This window comes from Microcaecilia unicolor, chromosome 4, assembly GCF_901765095.1.
Source record: "Microcaecilia unicolor chromosome 4, aMicUni1.1, whole genome shotgun sequence".
Taxonomy (NCBI): domain Eukaryota; kingdom Metazoa; phylum Chordata; class Amphibia; order Gymnophiona; family Siphonopidae; genus Microcaecilia; species Microcaecilia unicolor.
The window spans coordinates 29,600,008-29,620,664 of NC_044034.1; the positions used below are offsets into that span (position 1 = coordinate 29,600,008).

The 20,657-nt window shown below is 45.8% G+C and overlaps 1 protein-coding gene across 1 annotated transcript in view; it reads right to left on the reverse strand.

Annotated features, from left to right (window-relative positions):
• Positions 1-20,657, reverse strand: part of TENM4 (teneurin transmembrane protein 4) — a 1,172,733-nt gene that overhangs the window by 238,692 nt on the left and 913,384 nt on the right. Inside the window, 3 exon segments of the mRNA XM_030200091.1 lie at positions 7,431-7,457; positions 19,852-19,915; positions 19,917-20,038. Of these exon segments, the coding sequence (XP_030055951.1) occupies positions 7,431-7,457; positions 19,852-19,915; positions 19,917-20,038 (213 nt within the window).

Here is a 20,657-nt window from a genome sequence, read left to right on the forward strand (position 1 = left end):
CTGGGCTCGATGGACCCTTGGTCTTTTCCCAGTGTGGCATTACTTATGTACTTATGTACTGCAAAGAGCCACATGGTAGTCGGGCGGTAAATCCATTTTGGTGCGTGTTGGGCGCGCATAGGCGCCTACGCGGCTTAGTAAAAGGGGCCCTAATTAATTTGTGCACGTACCTGCCCAGCATGCCCAAATTTGGGCGCCCAACTTTTGATGACCTACATAGAATCCGAGGGTATATTTGCTGTATTCTAAACGACATGGATTGTTTTCCAATGGGTGATATCAAAAACTAATAAAGCTGAACTTGAACTTAAAGGAGGAAGAATCAGAAAAAAGAAAATCTCAATGATTAAAGGTTTTAATTGCCAAACTGTTTCATTAATAATATGTTGCCAGCAGTATTTATCATTCAAAAGTATTTCAGTGTCAGACTGAAAGAAATGGAAAACTTTCGCCTTCCCAGTTACTCACAGGTATAACGTGGAGAGAGGCACTGAAATCCTTGAAAACGTGCCCAAACCCTGCTGTGCTGAAAAGGATCGGGTCTCGAGGCGACAATGTTTTTGCACAAGTTCGGGTCTTAACATTTCTGGGTAGACAGCTGCAGCAGGGTTCCTGTTAGTGCCAGCTGTGGTGGGTAGATTTAATGATCCACACGCTTGTCAACTGGAAATTAGACTGGGACCACCAACTCATTTCACACAGGCCATCAAATATGTTACAGACAGATGGCAGTGTCTTTTCAAGAGCCCCTGACTCAACCCAGTCTCTAAACAGCGGCCTGTGTAGGTGAAAATCTCCGTAGTTCTCTATCAAACCACTGAGCTTTTGGGTTTCTGTAGCACATGTCTAAGTCTATCAATTTTTGATATACCGCCTTCTATTGAAGCACAAATCAAGGCGATTTACATATATAACTATTCAGGTACTTGCACTGTCCCAGATGGGCACACGATCTAAGTATATTGTACCTGGGGCAATGGAGGGCTAAGTGACTTGCCCAGGGTCACACAGAGCTGCAGAGAGAACTGAACCTGGTTCCCCAGGATCTTAACCGACCATTAGGCAGCAGTAGGAATCAAACCTGGCTCCCCAGGTCCACATCCCACTGAACTAACCATTAGGCCACTCCTCCGCTAATTAAGACATGCTCTGAATTATATTAACTGCAGGACTAAGAGGGTTATCTGGAGAAGTGAGTCTTGTTGTGAAACCTGAGCCTTAAAAGTAAGGACAAAAGGGGGGTAAGTCTGCCAGTATTCTATCATTTATGTACACACGTGAACACACACGGGCATAAATGGCAATAATCTGGCTTAGGGCTATTCTGTAAGAACATGCTTGTCTTCGATGGCACACAATTTGCAGCTGGATGACAGCCATTGCAAGTTCTGGACAGGGCAGCCGAGAGACTGGGCCGAGCCCGGGGCAAGGTCGCCCCCGGGGCACTGCCTCCACTCCCCCGAGGTCGCCGCCGCTGTTCTCCCCCCTCCACCCCCCCACCCGAGGTCGCCGCTGCCGCTCCCCCCCTCCGTCCACCACCGAGCCGGGCCCCCTGCATTGAAATCAAAGTGCCTCTCACCTCCATGTGAAAGTGCTGTAGGCAGCAGATCGCCTCCCTTCGGCCCTCCTCCCCTTCTTGTGTCCCACCTTCGTGGAAGTTACGTCAGATGAGGGCGGGACACGGGGAGGGAAGGAGGCCCGAAAGGAGGCGATCTGCTGCTGCCTGCAGTGCTTTCACACGGAGGTGAGATTTCAATGCAGGGGGCCAGGCCCGGTGGCAGATAGAGGGCGGGTGGTACTGCAGCGACGGGTCCCCCCCTTGGAGGCCTGGGGAATTTTTTCCCCCCTGCTCTCCCCTCTCTCAGCGGTTATGGTTCTGGAAGCCATTTAGCACAGGGACCAGCATGGGCAAACGCAAATGGGGATTGCTCTTGCCCACCCCCCCCAGTCCTCAAAGACACGGTGGGCCTGGGGGGAGAGGACTGCTGCTGACAGGTGGGTCAGTGGGGGGGGGGGGGTTCTGGTCAAGGGTGGGAAGGAGGGAGGGAGGGAGGGAGGGAGGGCTGTGTAGCACAGTTTCTGTTTTAGCAGAAAATGCACCATCATTTTTAACTGAAACAAGGCTAACACGAATTTCGGGTCGGTTTTGGCAGCAAAGCCAAAATTGAAATTTGGTTGGCCTCTAGTAAGCATTCACATTGGCGGAGTTTGGGTGAAGCAAGGCAGTTCTATAAGTTGATGCCTTCACTTACTCATGTCAAAGGTGCTATTCTATAAAGCCACATCTAACTGCACTAAATGATGAGGCAGATATAATAGCCATCTCCGAGACCTGGTAGAAGGAGGACAATCAACGGGACACTGAGTTATCAGGGTTCAAATTACATCACAATGATAGAGGGCATCAAATTGGAGGGGGGGGGGGGGGATTGCGCTATATGTTAAAAGAGGGAATTGAGTGAAACAAATAAATATTTTTCATGAAACAGATAGCACTGTGGGATCATTATGAATAGAAATTGCATGTGTGAAGGGAAGGAGTATTCTCATAGGGCTCTACTACCATCCACAAGGACAGAACAGACAAATGAAGAAATTTTTACAGAAATTAGGAAAGCTGGCAACATCAAATATTCCAATATTGACTGGATGATAGTGAGGTAAAATTCCTAGATGTAATAAATGACTGCTTCTTGGAGCAACTAGTCCAGGAACCAAAAAAAGGCGGAGCCATTTTAGATCTAGTCCTTAGTGGACTGCAGAGCCTAGTACGAGAGGTAACAGTGTTGGGTCCCCTGGGAAATAGTGATCATAACACAATCAAGTCTGAGCTTCTATTTGGAGTGAAGTCACAATGGAAATCCACTGTAGCAGCATTTAATTTTCAAAAGGGCAACTATGATAAAATGAGGAAGATGGTTAAAAAGAAGCTAAACGGATTGGCCGCAAAGGTTAGAACATTAAATCAGACACGGACGTTGTTTAAAAATACTATCTTGGAAGCCCAGAACAGATACATGCCACGTATTTACAAAGGTGGAAAGAAGAGAAAACAACAGCCAGCATGGTTAAAAGGTGAAGTGAAAGAGGCTATCAGATCCAAAAGAACGTCCTTCAAAGACTGGAAAAAGAACCCGAATGAAGAAAATAAGAAGCAATATAAACACTGGAGAGTTAGATGCAAAGCACTATAGGCTATAAGAGAATATGAAGAGAAACTTGGCTTAGAGGGAGGGATCTCTTTATTCAGACCACCAGAAGTAGTCGTGGAAGTCTTCAACGGTATATAACAAGCTTTAGAGTAAGGAGGGATTGTAGCTTTAGGATTCTGAAGAACCTCATCCCTCTAGGGGACCTCAAAATAAATCGATAGAAGAGGTAACTCTACTCTATGAGGGCAATTCTGTGCAAAACTGCCGTTAAAGGATTCGCACTTAGGACTAGATTCAGGGGTCCTTTTACTAAGGTGCGCTGAAAAATGGCCTGCGGTAGTGTAGGCGCGGGCTGTGGGCCTGCGCAGATCCTATTTTCAGCACCTGTAAAAAAGGCCCTGTTTAAAATTCTTGCCAAAAATGGATGTGCGGCAAAATAAAAATTGGCGTGAGTCCATTTTGGGTCTGAGACCTTACCGCCAGCTATTGACTTAGCAGTAAGGTCTCACATGTTAACCGGGCAGTAATCACCTACGCGCGTAGCTGATGCACGCCAGAAAATAAAAATTATTTTATGAATGCGTGTAGCGGACGCTCACAAAAAATGAAATTACCTCAAGGGATATGCGGTAGCCGGGCGGTAATTCCAAATTGGCACGTGTTGGGCATGCGTAGGCACCTACGCGGCTTAGTAAAAGGGTCCCATGGTATATGGCGCCCAAATCTGGGTGCTGAAAAAAATGCACGCTGCGCGCTATTCTATAAATGGTGCTCTGAGCTTGGCACTGTTTATAGAATAGTACGTAGCGCCGGAATGTGCACCCAACTTTGGGCATGGGGTTTTATACCACCTGAATCCTGGTGTAACTCCTCACATGTAAATTAAGTGCAGATCCCCCGAATTCTATAATACTGCACGCGTCTTTAGTGAACGGCCCTGACCTGCCCATGCCCCCTTTCCAGTTGTGTGCTAATGTTACAGTTCTGCCCATGTTTCAGGCTCTCAGTCATCTCACCACCTGGTGGCCAGACCTGGTGGCTGCATTGAACTGGCTGGTTATTGTCACCTGTTCCAGATTTCAGCCCAGTCCGGTTCGGATCTTCCAGACTGCCAGACTCGCTCCTTTCGTTTGAACCTGCACAGCTCCCGTAGTTGCCTGGTGATTGCTGCTGGGCTTATTAGCCATTCTGAATTCTCTCTGCTTTGCCTTTGCATCGCCTAAGGCCCTGGTATGTGGTGCTTGTTGCACTTCTGCTTGTCCAGTTCTAGTCTGAGTTTCTTGCCTAGTTTCTAGTTAGTCTGTGTTTAGTTTTAGCTTAGGTTTTTGCTTGTTTCCTAGTCTAGTTTCTTGCCTGGACTTCTGTGTTTTGTGTCCATTTGTTTGTGGCTCGTGTTCAGTGGCTGCCTGGCAGCTTTCAGTTCTGTCTCTTGTTTGTCAGTGTTTGTTCCCTGTTTTAGTGGCTGCTTGCAGCTTGTAGTGCCCGCCCTTTAGCTTACCCTTGCCCTGCTTTGTGTAGTATTGTCTGCCTGTGTGTTCTTGCCCAGTTTCCTGCTTTGCTGCCCATGTTCTTTCCTTTCCCCTCTGACCCTCAGCCTGTTCAGCCTAGTGGGGTTTCAGTCCTGCTCTGTCCCGCAAGTCCTGCCGGCCGCCTAGACCCAGGGGCTCAACTCCTGGTGAAGGGTGGCCAAGTGCAGGTGAAGTCTTGCTGTCCCTGTTAGAGTTCTGCCTTGCCTCTGGTGTGGGGTGATTTTGCCTGCCGCTGCCGCTCCTCGGCAGTGGTCCAAGGGCTCACAAACCCAGGTTCTGCCGTGAAAACCTAGCAGCTAAAAGATCTGCACACATATTTTTATAGAATAGCACTTCAGCGAGATGAACGGAAATCCTAGGAGGCAATTAACTCCAATAATTGGTTGTTAGTGTCCAATTATGCCTAGCTATTGGCTCGTTACTCAATTAAATTGAGTATGCAAATTGGGCACGCAACCAAAATTTGCATTCATAATTTTGGGCACCAAATATAGAATTTGGGGGTCACTGTTCCCTCTAAGCTGAGAGAGAGTCCTCCAACTGCATTGTTGTCAGTGGGAGGTGGTGCTTCGATATTGTATTTTCAATCACTAGGGACAGGCAAGTTCCCTGGAGTCCTGTATAGCTTGCCTGTCCCTCACTATTGAAAATGTGATAGTGAAACAGCGCCACCCACTAGAAGGACTGTAGGTGGAGGACTCCCTGTCAGCTAAGAAGGAACAGTGCTGGAGGTTAGTATGCATCAACCCAACACCCAACTTTAGACGATGTACTGAGTTACCCCTTGTATGTGCATAATTGTGACATTGTTTATTTATTTGTTTGTTGCATTTGTATCCCACATTTTCCCACCTAATTGCAGGCTCAATGTGGCTTACAATGTTCCGTCATGTCATTCGCCATTCCGGAGTAAAAGATACAATTGGTATTACATAAAGAACATAGATAACATAGTAGAATTAAGCAATCAGGTATAGAAAGAAAACATTCAGAATATCAGGTAAATGGTGATGTGTTACAGTTCCTATTATTGATCATTGTGGTATGCCTTGTTGAAGAGATAAGTCTTCAGTGATTTACGAAAGTTGATTAGGTCGTAAATTGTCTTCAGGTAAGGTGGCAGTGCATTCCACAGTTGTGTGCTCGTGTAGGTAAAGCTGGACGCATGTGTTAATTTATATTTTTGTCCTTTACAGCTGGGGAAGTGAAGATTTAGGAATGCGCGTGCTGACCTTTTAGCATTCCTGGGTGGCAAGTCAATAAGGTCTAACATGTAGGCCGGGGCATCTCCATGAATGATTTTATGAACCAGGGTGCAGACCTGTATAATGAACGGCCACATCTCTTTAATCTAGACAGGAGTATTAACACTAGCTCTATGACAGGCATAAATGCTTTTGCTTAAAGACATACACGTGTGTATACCCAATTACGCTAATATTCTATAAAGAAAAGAAAACGCCTACCCCCCCCCCCCCCAATATTTATAACCATTTAACCAGCTAGGAACAGCTTCTGGTTGGTTGAATGATACTTACTCAGCTATCCAGCAATATTCAGCACGATATCACCGGTTCTCTCCCACTAAACATTACCGGTTAACGTTTAGTGGATAACGGGTTATATCACAAGACATAACCGGCTATCTGCTAATATTCAGTGCACCACCAAATTAGGCCGCCAAAATAACAGGAATAGCAGTGCTGAATAGCGACTTGGCCGGTTAAATTTAAGCTGGCCAAAATATACCTGGATATTCAATGCTGGTCAGCGGATATGGCCCTGCGTTGAATATCTGGGCTGACCACAGGAGCTAGCCAGGCTCCCTCCCACAGTCTGAATATCGGGCCCCTAGTTTTCTTTACAGAACAGGCTCCCGATACATGTCCCTCTATACAGAACTGCCCTCAACGTGCTGTTCAACTGGGAGTTTCCCACGATGCCCACATAGCGCAAAGGTGAAAACACAATAGAGCCTCTCACAGTTCACCTTATGACAGATGCACCATTAAAATAATGTCACAACCAAACATAATAAAATAACACAGAACATAAGCACAGTTTTACAACAAGCTATAATGACATCCAGAACAAAAAAAAGGAGATGCAAGCCTCATTGGTAGGCAAGAGCAAAAAGAAAAGGAAGTGAAGCACCAAAGACGAGGATTGCAATGCTTCAAAATCAAAAACAGTGGAAATGATACCTTTCAATAAACCTTTTTTTTTTGTACTGAACCATTGGAATCCTCGTCTTTCGTGCCTGTCTTCCTTTTCTTTTTGCTGAATAACATCCAACATAACCACCAACAGTAGTTGTGCTCTGGTCCCTTACGATAGCACAGCATTCAGATCTGGACGTGCAACGTAAGAACAAAGCATCCAGCATTTAAGGGTCTTTGGAACTGTGCGAGTAACAGAACATAAATAAATAAATATAATTAATCAGAGAATAGCCTATTGAGAACACGGTACTGTATTTATGTGGCTGTTTTCCTTTAGTTTAGGCTTTCATCATTTAGTTGGTGATGACAAGAAACAGAGATATAAAGCAGATACACTAGCACAATGGAGATCAGAGGGCAGACAAAAAAAAAGAGTGAAGCACAAAGCCTAAAGCCTAGCTTTGCCCAACATCAGGGCGCTGTGAGCCGAGGAGGAAAATAAAAACGAGGTAAAGAGAATAAGACGTGAGATTCTGCTCATTGAAAGACAAAGAGAAGAGACACAGAAGGAGGCGACCATACAGTACCTTTCACTACCTTATCCAGATAGTGAGCTTGGGAGATAAAAAGACAAAACATTTAATGTGGGATTGAATAAGTGCAACACAGGAGAGTTATAATGCAGTGCATAAGGGAAGGAGTCAGGAAGGAGGGGGGAAAACAGCACAGAACAAGAGCGCTCCCAGACAAAGAACGTAGGCAAGTCTGTCCCAATCTGCAACTTCATGTAATCAGCATGCACCAATGCTTATTATAAGATGCTGCAGCAGAATGATGTGATCTGTAGCTGTCTTGCTTTGAATATCTTGGCAAATCCTCCACAAAAACCTCCTTTGAATTTTTATGAAAGTTCATGGTTTCAAGTTTAAGACTTGAAAAAACCCTACAGGAAGCACATAGAAATTCACTGATAAAGGTACTTGCATACTTGGAATGACTTTAAAACCCAGGCAGGTCTTAGGAGCAGCTCTCACTTAGGAAGACAGCTCATCGAGTTTAATCATAAATATATTACCGTGCTAGTCAAATTAAATATTAGTGTCTTCCATAAAGCGGTTTATGTTCCCACTAAAACGTTATGACAGAGGTGTTAAAAGTTTAAACATTACTCTATAAAACTTGAAGAGGAAGTATTTTACTAATATAATAAAATATAACAGGCAGAATTGTATTGAGAAAAGCCCCTACTTGAACGTGCCTGTATTTCAGGTTGCTCCCTACATAAGTATATAAGTGTTGCCATACTGGGACAGACTGAAGGTCCACCTAGCCCAGTATCCTGTTTCCAACAGTGGCCAATCCATGTCCCAAGTACCTGGCAAGATCTCAGAACAGTAAAACAGCTTTTACGCTGCTTAACCTAGAAATAAGCAGTGGATTTTCCCCATATGGTCTTTTCTTTTAGGAAGCTAGCCAAACCTTTTTTTAAACCCCGCTATGCTAACGGCTTTTACTACATTCTCTGGCAACGAATTCCAGAGTTTAATTACACGTTGAATGAAGAAATATTTTCTCTGATTTGTTTTAAATTTACTACTTTGTTGCTTCATCGCATGCCCCCTAGTCCTAGTATTTTGCCCTGTTCTTGATGATCCCAGTGCTGGCTTCCCAGACGTCACATATTTGTGGGTTCCAGAATTACAGCCATATTTGGAATTGGGGTGGAAGGAAATCCTTCATTTTCAGCAGAGGGTTTACCTTTAATCTAGCAGACCAGCCCATATAGGACCACATTCAATAAATGGAACCCAAAGTTTGGCGTCGTTATGATCTGCACTAAGCTCATATTCTGTAAACAGCACTCTGCACAAAGCATCCTTCATAGAATACTAGCTTAGGGCTAGACTGTATATATGGCGCCGTAAAAAAATACGCCTAAGCGAATTCTATAAACTGCACCTAACTTTTAAGCATGGTTTATAGAATACGCCTAGGGCTCGTACATGTGACTAAATCTAGTCGTGGGAATTTATACCAAGTAAAACCTGGTGTAAATGCAGGCCAACTAAGTTAGGTGCAGAGTGGGTGTATTCTATAACAGCGTGCATAATTTCAGTAATGCCCACGATCTGCCTATTCCACGCCCAGAGCCACACCCCCTTTTTGGAGGCAAGCATTATAATTTACATGCATCACTTTATAGAACATACTTAGCAAGTTGTGCATGTAAATTCTAATTAAAACCAATTATTGTTCAATAATTACCTGTTAATTGATAACTGTCAGTGCTGATTGGCTTGTTAATTAAGTTGCACTCGCAATACAGAATACGACTCAAGCCGCACTATATAGAATCTGGAGGTTAGTGCGCATCTCGAGGCTAACTTTGGGCACAAGCATTTGCACCTGCCAAAAGCCAGTGTAAATACTGACGCCCAGCTGATGGCAGGTGTGCAAATCCAGGTATTCTAAATTCTGGAGATGACCTGGCCCGCCCATGCCCTTGCCATAGTCACAACCCCTTTGGAACTGCCGCTATAAAATTTAGACATGCATATTACAGAATTAGTGGAACCATACCCGTTCCTCAACAATGAAACGGGCCCTAGGAAGGCTGTCAAGTAAGCTTTTTTGTTCTCTCTCCCCTGCCCTCCCCTCCATGTCCAGCGATTCTTCCCTCCCCTCCATGTCCAGCGATACTCCTCTTCTCTGCCCTCCCATCCGTGTCCCGCGATTCTCTCCTCTACTGTCCTCCCATCCCATCCATCAATTGTCCTGCCCTCCCCTCCCTCCATCCCCTCGATGTCCCGCGATTCTCTCCTCTACTGTCCTCCCATCCCATCCATCAATTCTCCTCTGTCCTGCCCTCCCCTCCCTCCATCCCCTCGATTCTCTCCTCTACTGTCCTCCCATCCATCCATGTCCATCAATTCTCCTCTGCCCTGCCCTCCCCTCCCTCCATCCCCTCGATGCCCCGCGATTCTCTCCTCTACTGTCCTCCCATCCCATCCATCAATTCTCCTCTGTCCTGCCCTCCCCTCCCTCCATCCCCTCGATTCTCTCCTCTACTGTCCTCCCATCCCATCCATCAATTCTCCTCTGTCCTGCCCTCCCCTCCCCCATCCCCTCGATTCTCTCCTCTACTGTCCTCCCATCCCATCCATGTCCATCTATTCTCCTCTGCCCTGCCCTCCCTCCACCCCCTCGATGCCCCGCGATTCTCTCCTCTACTGTCCTCCCATCCCATCCATCAATTCTCCTCTGTCCTGCCCTCCCCTCCCTCCATCCCCTCGATTCTCTCCTCTACTGTCCTCCCATCCCATCCATGTCCATCAATTCTCCTCTGCCCTGCCCTCCCCTCCCTCCATCCCCTCGATGCCCCGCGATTCTCTCCTCTACTGTCCTCCCATCCCATCCATCAATTCTCCTCTGTCCTGCCCTCCCCTCCCTCCATCCCCTCGATGCCCCGCGATTCTCTCCTCTACTGTCCTCCCTATCCCATCCATCAATTCTCCTCTGTCCTGCCCTCCCCTCCCTCCATCCCCTCGATTCTCTCCTCTACTGTCCTCCCATCCCATCCATCAATTCTCCTCTGTCCTGCCCTCCCCTCCCTCTATCCCCTCGATTCTCTCCTCTACTGTCCTCCCATCCCATCCATCAATTCTCCTCTGTCCTGCCCTCCCCTCCCTCCATCCCCTCGATTCTCTCCTCTACTGTCCTCCCATCCCATCCATGTCCATCAATTCTCCTCTGCCCTGCCCTCCCCTCCCTCCATCCCCTCGATGCCCCGCGATTCTCTCCTCTACTGTCCTCCCATCCCAATCCCATCCATTCTCCTCTGCCCTGCCCTCCCCTTGTGATTCTCTCCTCCCCTCGATTTGTACCTGAACGTTCTCTGGCTGGCAGGCGCTGGCTTCCCTTCCCTCTCACTGTTCCGCCCTCTGACGTCATTACATTTTGACGCGAGGGCGGGGCAATGAGTGGTGACAAACCCAGGCATCCAGACGTAGAACATTGGAGGTGCAAAATATTATATAGGATAGGGCAAAGGGCAGATCCATGTGTAACTCCTAATTACTGCCAAAGAAGTGCTTTTTAACTCCAATAACTGACTGTTAGCGCCCTAAACGACTAATTAGTTTATGTGTAGATCTGGAATCCGTGCAGGAATTTGGATGTTCTGTACAGAATATGAGGGTTTAACTCAATGCCTTCCAGTGCACATTATCTCAAATTTCATTCCAACCTCAGATACAGTGGGGGAAATAAGTATTTGATCCCTTGCTGATTTTGTAAGTTTGCCCACTGACAAAGACATGAGCAGCCCATAATTGAAGGGTAGGTTATTGGTAACAGTGAGAGATAGCACATCACAAATTAAATCCGGAAAATCACATTGTGGAAAGTATATGAATTTATTTGCATTCTGCAGAGGGAAATAAGTATTTGATCCCTCTGGCAAACAAGACCTAATACTGGTGGCAAAACCCTTGTTGGCAAGCACAGCGGTCTGATGTCTTCTGTAGTTGATGATGAGGTTTGCACACATGTCAGGAGGAATTTTGGTCCACTACTCTTTGCAGATCATCTCTAAATCATTAAGAGTTCTGGGCTGTCGCTTGGCAACTCGCAGCTTCAGCTCCCTCCATAAGTTTTCAATGGGATTAAGGTCTGGTGACTGGCTAGGCCACTCCATGACCCTAATGTGCTTCTTCCTGAGCCACTCCTTTGTTGCCTTGGCTGTATGTTTTGGGTCATTGTCGTGCTGGAAGACCCAGCCACGACCCATTTTAAGGGCCCTGGCGGAGGGAAGGAGGTTGTCACTCAGAATTGTACGGTACATGGCCCCATCCATTCTCCCATTGATGCGGTGAAGTAGTCCTGTGCCCTTAGCAGAGAAACACCCCCAAAACATAACATTTCCCCCTCCATGCTTGACAGTGGGGACGGTGTTCTTTGGGTCATAGGCAGCATTTCTCTTCCTCCAAACACGGCGAGTTGAGTTCATGCCAAAGAGCTCAATTTTTGTCTCATCTGACCACAGCACCTTCTCCCAATCACTCTCGGCATCATCCAGGTGTTCACTGGCAAACTTCAGATGGGCCGTCACATGTGCCTTCCGGAGCAGGGGGACCTTGCGGGCACTGCAGGATTGCAATCCGTTATGTCGTAATGTGTTACCAATGGTTTTCGTGGTGACAGTGGTCCCAGCTGCCTTGAGATCATTGACAAGTTCCCCCCTTGTAGTTGTAGGCTGATTTCTAACCTTCCTCATGATCAAGGATACCCCACGAGGTGAGATTTTGCGTGGAGCCCCAGATCTTTGTCGATTGACAGTCATTTTGTACTTCTTCCATTTTCTTACTATGGCACCAACAGTTGTCTCCTTCTCGCCCAGCGTTTTACTGATGGTTTTGTAGCCCATTCCAGCCTTGTGCAGGTGTATGATCTTGTCCCTGACATCCTTAGACAGCTCCTTGCTCTTGGCCATTTTGTAGAGGTTAGAGTCTGACTGATTCACTGAGTCTGTGGACAGGTGTCTTTCATACAGGTGACCATTGCCGACAGCTGTCTGTCATGCAGGTAACGAGTTGATTTGGAGCATCTACCTGGTCTGTAGGGGCCAGATCTCTTACTGGTTGGTGGGGGATCAAATACTTATTTCCCTCTGCAGAATGCAAATAAATTCATATACTTTCCACAATGTGATTTTCCGGATTTAATTTGTGATGTGCTATCTCTCACTGTTACCAATAACCTACCCTTCAATTATGGGCTGCTCATGTCTTTGTCAGTGGGCAAACTTACAAAATCAGCAAGGGATCAAATACTTATTTCCCCCACTGTACCTGCTTTCTGAGTTGCAAATGAACCAAAATTCTTTAGTTCTAGGAGGAGAAAGAAGCCCCTTATTGGCCTGCTTGGGTTTTTGATCTATTTTTGCCAAGTGGACCACCCATTTTTTTCACAGATACAAAACGAGAAGAACACTGTATTTCTACTATCAATCAGTATTATCGAACAAATCCATCCCAAGTGTGCGTTTCATCATTTCGTCTGGGAGCACTCGCGTTCTGAGCAAGACTGATAAACCCAAGCTTTCGGCATCCATTTTTCAGTGTGAAAGTGCATCGACTGTAATTACCAAAGCCCGGGACAGGAGAAGCATTCTGTCCGTCTAATCTGTAAAAGCTCCCGCATCAGCAAGAATTGATGCAACAAGATCCCGGTTATCTGGTAACACAAGAAAGCCCAGACTGATGCTTTGGAAGATAGCTTTCCAGTCTTATGGAAAATGGATGGAAATGCTCCCCCTCACTGTATCAGCTCTGTTTTTCAACAATTACCTGCATGCGTGACAATGTTATCAAAGCATTATGTCAGCAAAGGGATTGCATTTCTCAGCAGTTTGGGTAATGACATGGACACAAGAAGCAGCATTTCAATAGAACAGGCAGGGGAAATTACACCAGGGCAAGGGGAATGCTTATCACACATTTAATGCAATTCCAAGTCAATGTCCTTTCATCTGTGACAGTGTTACAAGCTCATTGTTTTCATTCTCTATCACACTATGCAATTTTTCCTTGATAAACTTTGCCCAATCATTTTTTTTTCCCATTCTCTGAATTTATCAGCGGAAATTTTTGAAGATGCATCCAGCTTTAGAAACAAGAGCTTGAGTCGAAATTAGGATATCAATAAAGCTGCTAGCAGAGGGCTGTGTTATTAAAGCAATCAGACCATGAAGCGCTACAAATCCAATAATTTTAACCAAAGTATTTTACCTCCCTTATTTTTACTTAGTCAGCAACACTAACCTATAAACCTGTGCATGCAAACTTAGGTGCCTAACTTGATTAACTAGCTGCTAAATGGCATTAACAACCAATTATTGGCTATAAATAAACTGATGCTAATTGGCACTAATTGGCAGTTAAGTGTGTAACTGCTCTAAGTTGGTATTCTACAAAACTGTGCGCACAAAATCCAAAGGGGTCCTTTTACTAAGGTGTACTGAAAAATAGCTTGCGGTAGTGTAGGCGCACGTTCTGGGCACGCGCCAATCTATTTTTCAGCATGCCTTTAGAAACGGCCTTTGAAAAAATTTTTGCCGAAACGAACGTTGTGGCAAAATCAAAATTGTCGTGCAATCCATTTTGTGTCTGAGACCTTACCGACAGCCATTGACCTGGCGGTAAAGTTTCACGGGGTAACCGGGCGGTAATGACCTACGCACGCCAAATGCCACTTGGCACGCGTAGCTGACGCACACCAGAAAATTAAAAAATACTTTTCGGGTGCGTGAAAGGGATGCACGCCAAAAATGAAATTATCACAAGGGCCACTGTTGCTAATTAGCTTGTTAATTAAGTTGCATGCACAACTCCAGAATATGCTATATAGAATCCGAGGGATAGCGTGTTTACAGGTAAGCTGCCCACATTAGAGGAGCAGTCTACATAAAGGAGGAAAGGGGGATGGGAGTTGAAATACTGCCTTTCTGGGTTACATATTATATACAGGTACTTATTTTGTATCTGGGGTAATGGAGGGGTAAATAACTTGCCCAGAGTCACAAGGGGCTGCAGCAGGAATTGAACCCAGTTCCCCAGATTCTCAGGCTGCTCCACTCATAACACTGCTGTCTTTTTATTTGTGTTGTACATATCACCCGATGCAGACAATCTAAGATTGATGCAACGTTAGTGAAATGCAGCAAACTTTAAGGAGCAATTCTGTAACTCAGGGGCCCTTTTACTAAGGCGCGCCTAAAAGCGTCCTGCGCTGGTGTAGGCGCGTTTTAGACACGCGCAGGTCCATTTTTCAGTGCGCCTGGAAAACGGCCATTTTTTTTTTGTGGCCGAAAATGGACGTGCAGCAAAATTAAAGCAGTGCGCACCCATTTTGGTCTGAGACCTTACCGCCACCCGCTGATTTAGCAGTAAGATCTGACGCGTTAACCAGGCGGTAAGAGGCCAGCGCACGTACACTGCCGATTACTGCCGGATAAGTGCCACGTCGTACAAAATAGAAAATATTTTCTACCGCGGTCTACTACTACTACTATTTAGCATTTCTATAGCGCTACAAGGCATACGCAGCGCTGCGCAAACATAGAAGAAAGACAGTCCTGCTCAAAGAGCTTACAATCTAATAGACAAAAAATAAAGTAAGCAAATCAAATCAATTAATGTGTACAGGAAGGAGGAGAGGAGGGTAGGTGGAGGCGAGTGGTTACGAGTCAAAACAATGTTAAAGAGGTGGCTTTCAGTCTAGATTTAAAGGTGGCCAAGGATGGGGCAAGACGTAGGGGCTCAGGAAGTTTATTCCAGGCGTAGGGTGTGCAGCGAGACAGAAGGTGCGAAGTCTGGAGTTGGCAGTAGTGGAGAAGGGAACAGATAAGAAGTATTTATCCATGGAGCGGAGTGCACGGGAAGGGGTGTAGGGAAGGATGAGTGTGGAGAGATACTGGGGAGCAGCAGAGTGAGTACATTTATAGGTTAGTAGAAGAAGTTTGAACAGGATGCGGAAAACGGATAGGGAGCCAGTGAAGGGACTTGAGGAGAGGGGTAGTATGAGTAAAGCGACCCTGGCGGAAGATGAGACGGGCAGCAGAGTTTTGAACCGACTGGAGAGGGGAGAGGTGACTAAGTGGGAGGCCAGCAAGAAGCAGATTGCAGTAGTCTAAACGAGAGATGACAAGGGTGTGGATGAGGGTTTTGGTAGAGTGCTCGCCTGTGTCTTGGGCGCCCTTCAAAAATGGAATTACCACGTGGTAGCCAGGCGTTAGTTTCAATTTGGCGCACATTGGACACGCGTAGGCGCCTATGCGCCTTAGTAAAGGGCCCCTGGGAGCCCTCCATTTAGATTACTTCGAGTCCACTCAGTAGGGCCACTATTTATTCTAGAATATCTGGGTTGTCCAGGTTCTGTACAAGATACTAACGTAACCCAGTTATCAGCAAGCCTAATATTTAAGCCACGGCCGCTGAGAGAATAGGCCGGGCCCAGGGCAAGATCGCCCCGCCTCCGCTTCCCCCCCCCACCCCGCCTCATCACTTCCCCTGCTGCCCCACTGTCGCTGCAATCCATGGTCTCACCTGCTTGCCTCCAAGGCTCCGGGCCCACCCTGCATCAAAGCGGCAGGTCGCAGATCGCCTCTCTTCTGGCCTTCCTTCCTGTGTCCCGCCCTCGTCTGATGTAACTTCTGGTTCCGCGAGGGGCCGGACCACAGGGAGGGGAAGGACCCGAAGGGAGGCAATCGGTGACTGCCGCTTCGAATGCAGGGGGGCCCGGAGCCGAGGAGGCAGGCAGGTAACACGGGACTGCAGCGCCGGCACCGGGCCCCCCTTGGAGGCCCGGGCCCGGGGAATTTTGTCCCCCCTGCCCCCTCCCCTCGGCGGCCCTGATTTACGCAGCCACAGTTACACCAGCCACAGCGAACCAAAAAGAGGTGGGCAATCTACAACCCAGCAAAGGTACAAAATAAAGAGCAGACACAGCTAATCTAAAGTGTGTTGATGTTTGGAATTTGATTTCGGCTGTTAGGTGAAAGTTTGGTTATTATTCCCTTATAGAATTACCCCTGACGCAGCCTTTGGGCGAAACGTGGCCAGGTTGGGTTCTTGTTTTAATAAAACGCCTTGTTCTGGTGTTACTGTGGGCACCTAAATATGGCAGGGATGTGTGTAATTTACAGTATGCTGTCTATTCAAAATCTCTTGAAAAAGTTTACGTACAGTCTAGAATGCTGCTGTCAGACTGATATTTACAGTTCATAAATATGATAAATATCTCCGTTCTTTCTCAAACGTCACTGGCCACCTAACAAGGCCCGAGTCCAATTTAAACTGTATATATTACTCTTTAGAACGTATATGGTAATGCACCATCTTATATGTTGAATTTTATCATTTGCCAACTGGCAGAAGTTCCCATTTTTCTCGTAATCAGATGCTACTGCATTTCCTACCTTTTTTCTTATGAAGCAACTTTGGTGTGGATTGCATTACCTGTTTTTATCGGGACATTAAGAAATTATTTGCAATTCAGGAAAGCATTGAAAACATACCTTTTTCAGAAGTTTGTTCTATCTATATCTTAGTCAATGAGTGTTTTGTTTTTTTAAATCTGAAGTTGTTTTCCGTTACGTAAGTACATAAGTATTGCCACACGGGACAGACCAAAGGTCCATCGAGCCCAGCATCCAGTTTCCAACAGTGGCCAATCCAGGTCACAAATACCTGGCAAGATCCCCAAAAACTACAAAACATTTTATACTGCTTATCCCAGAAATAAGCAGTGGATTTTCCCCAAGTCAATTAATAATGGTCTATGGACTTTTCCTTTAGGAAGCCATCCAGACCCTTTTTTGCATATTTATTGTTTTTTTTATAAATCTAAAAACATACAATTTTAGGTAGCATTGGGGAATCTGTTGCTTCCTAGTAAAGGTCTACTTTTCTTCTTTCGTGATCCACGCAGAATTGTACAGATAACTGCAGAATGTAAGTACCTTAATGTAATGTATTCTGTAACTTATGTGCGTAAGTTGCAACCCCACCCATGTATGGTAGATGCGCTGTTTTAGATCAGCATTGAAGTGCCTTGCTGGCGCTTTCATGGGTAAGTATAAAGGGCATGTAACTGCGGGAGCTTTTGCCCTTTAAGAGGGCAATTCTATAAAACTATATTTTGCTGCCAAGAAGGAGCTTATTTGAAGCCTATTCTATAAGGAAAACTAGGGGCCGATATTCAAAGTGATTTAACCGGTCAGCAATGGGAACAGTGGTCTTTAGTAGGCAACTTGCTATAGAATTTCCCTCTTGGGGGGGTAATTCAACACTGCACCTATATACAGGAACGTATTAAGGAAAGGATGTGCTTGCTTTTCTTTTATAGAATAGCAGTGTAACTGGGTATATATACACGTATGCAGGGGCATAGTCAGACCTTGGCGGGAGAGGGGTCCAGAGCCTGAGGTGGGGGGCACAGTTTAGCCCGCCTCCCCCAGCTGCCAACCCCCCAGTCACTTTTGACCCCCCCCTCCTGCCGCCACGTTTGACCCCCTGCCGCCACGCGACACCCCCCCCCCCGCCACTTTCGACCCCACTTCCCGCCGCCAACCCTTCCCCGTCGCCACTGCCAGATACCTTGTACAGTAATGTGGTTTTATTAGTACTTTCAGCTATAGGTGATTGCTCTGTGTGGCGCGTTGAAAAATGGCCTGCAGTAGTGTAGACGAGTGTGTTTTGGTCACAGCGCAGAATAATTTTTCAGAGCACCTGTAAAAAAAAAACAAAACGCCTTATTTAAAATTTTTGAACGAAATGGATGTGCGGCCAAATGAAATTGCCGCGTGTCCATTTGGGTCTGAGACCTACCGCCAGCCATTGACCTAGCGGTAAAGTCTCACGCGGTAACCGGTGGTAATGACCCTACGCGTGTCAAATGCCACTTGGTGTGTGTCTGAAAATAAAAAACTATTTTTCGGCCACGTGCCAAAAATGTAATTACCGCAAGAGCCATGCGGTAGCCGAGCAGTTACTCCATTTTGGCGTGCGTTAGGCACACGTAGACCTTAAGCGGGTTGTAAAGACCCCCTGTGCCTCTGAAAGAATAATTTGTCAAAACTATATTTGGAGGAATTCTCTTTAAGATAGTTATGCCACTGCAGCTAGAAAACACTGTGAACCACACAGCCAACGTCTGCCCTACAATAACAGTCCCGTTTCAGTGTTACATAGTGCTTTTTGGTCCTATTATACTGCTGTTAAAGTAAAATAACTTACATATATATAAGTGAGTCCAAATCACTCTTTCAAGAGCTCCTCCTGGAAAATAAAGTTTTTGAGATACAGCTAATGTGTGAACATATTCTTGGATGGCAGGTTGCTTCTTTACTGCTTGTTTAAGTTATCTGATTTTATTCTCAGGTTGTGAAGAAAAAGTGCAAGGAATGAAGAAATTTGTATGACCAACCAGTCTATAAGAAAACTGGCTGAACCTAGAACTAACCAAAACAGGAGTAGAGGATGGCCGACAGACACTCCCCAACACAGGAAACGGTGCTAACAAGACGTTTATTCAATGTTTGTAGAGAAGACCCGACAACGGCCCGTGTTTCAGCGCAATCAAACGCCTGCCTCGGGGTCACGAGACTGTCCAAAGAACTCCGTTCAGGAAAAAGTCCAAACATGCTGCGTTACCCAAAGCAGTGAATAAAACATGAAAATCATGGCTAATCTAACCAACTTTCGCAAATCTTTGAAGACACATCTCTTCAACAAAGCTTACAAAAACAATCCTCATGAACAAATTATTCCTTAAACCACTCATGTGCAACACTCATGTGCACTAAAAAAAAAAAAACCCACTTCTCACACTACCTTACCTACCACCTTTCCATCTAAAACCCCATTTTACCTTCGGCTACTACGATTGTACTTAAGATCATTCAGCCTATCATGATTGCTACTTAAGATCCATTTACCTTCAGCCTATCAGCGATTGTACTTAAAATCCTGTAATGACTATCATCATAACAACACTCTGTAAACCACATTGAAGCCTGCAAAAAGGTGGGATAATGGGGGTAGCAAATGCAATAAATAATAATAATAAAATATTCTAAGCAGCATTTCCTGTGTTGGAGTGTCTATCGGCCATCCTCTACTCCTATTTGGTTGGGCTTTCTACGGGGAGGTTTTTCCTGTTTGCTGTTTATGCTGAAGGCGAGCAGGACCTCTGGCAGCTCTTTGCTACATTAAAACCTATCTTGATATCCTACTGATCTTATTTTCATTCAAGCTGATCTATTTTGTCTTATCTGGTCACCAAATGAAAGGACATTTTCTGTTTTCCACCACAGCAAAAATGTATGTCAGAAGCAAAATCCCAGAACAAAGGAGCTCATGCTACACCGAGTCAAACATATTGAATTAAGCATGCCCCCCCCCCCCTTTTTTAAATTCTTCTTTTTTTTTCTGCTTGCTTTCTTCCTACCAATGGTGCAGTGCTCGCCGTTCCAGCCGGGGCTGCATTCACACTTGCCGTCTCGGCATGTCCCCATGCTCACTGCAGCGTGAGTGACACGCCCGCTGATCACAGGCAGAGCCCATCCAGCCCTCGTCACAGCGGCAGGTGCCTCCGACGCAGATCCCATGGCCGCCGCAGTCCGCTGCACAGATCTCTGTGGGAGAGAAGGGGAAAAAAGGAGTGGGGGGAGGGGGCAAAAGGAGCAGGAGGGAGGAACGGGGGGGGGGGGGGAAACTTCCAAAGTGTTATTGTTAAAGAAATACAGACACACTTCACTACCTCGCCTTAAGTAGAATGAAAAGAATTCTTGCAGCGGACAATACGAATCAAATAAGTAGATTACAAAAAGAAGTGACTGATCAAAGATCTGCTTTTCAATTCAATCACACGTCTAAAGCTATTGTAAGCAATCAAATCCGAAGAGGGGGAAAGGAGGGAGGAAGGTTACAAAAGTTACATTTAATTATGTAGACTCCCTAAGTGTGAATAACCAATATAAAACAGAGTGTCGGAGGGGGGGGGGGGTCTGTTTTTTTGCTACTTTGCACTGCTCACGCTACAGTTTGCATTCACGCTTTTTCGGCACAGAGAGTGTACATAAAGACATTCTGCATCTTTCATTCAGGTCGATACAATCGATGGGTCCCTTTTTCAGAAACCTCCTTTTCATTCTCAGTCTGATTTAGTGCATTGTATTCCGCTATCAGTTAGTTCTGAGCCAGTTGCTGCCAGTTTGAAATGTTTCAGTTTCACATCTGCTGCCCTATCCCTAC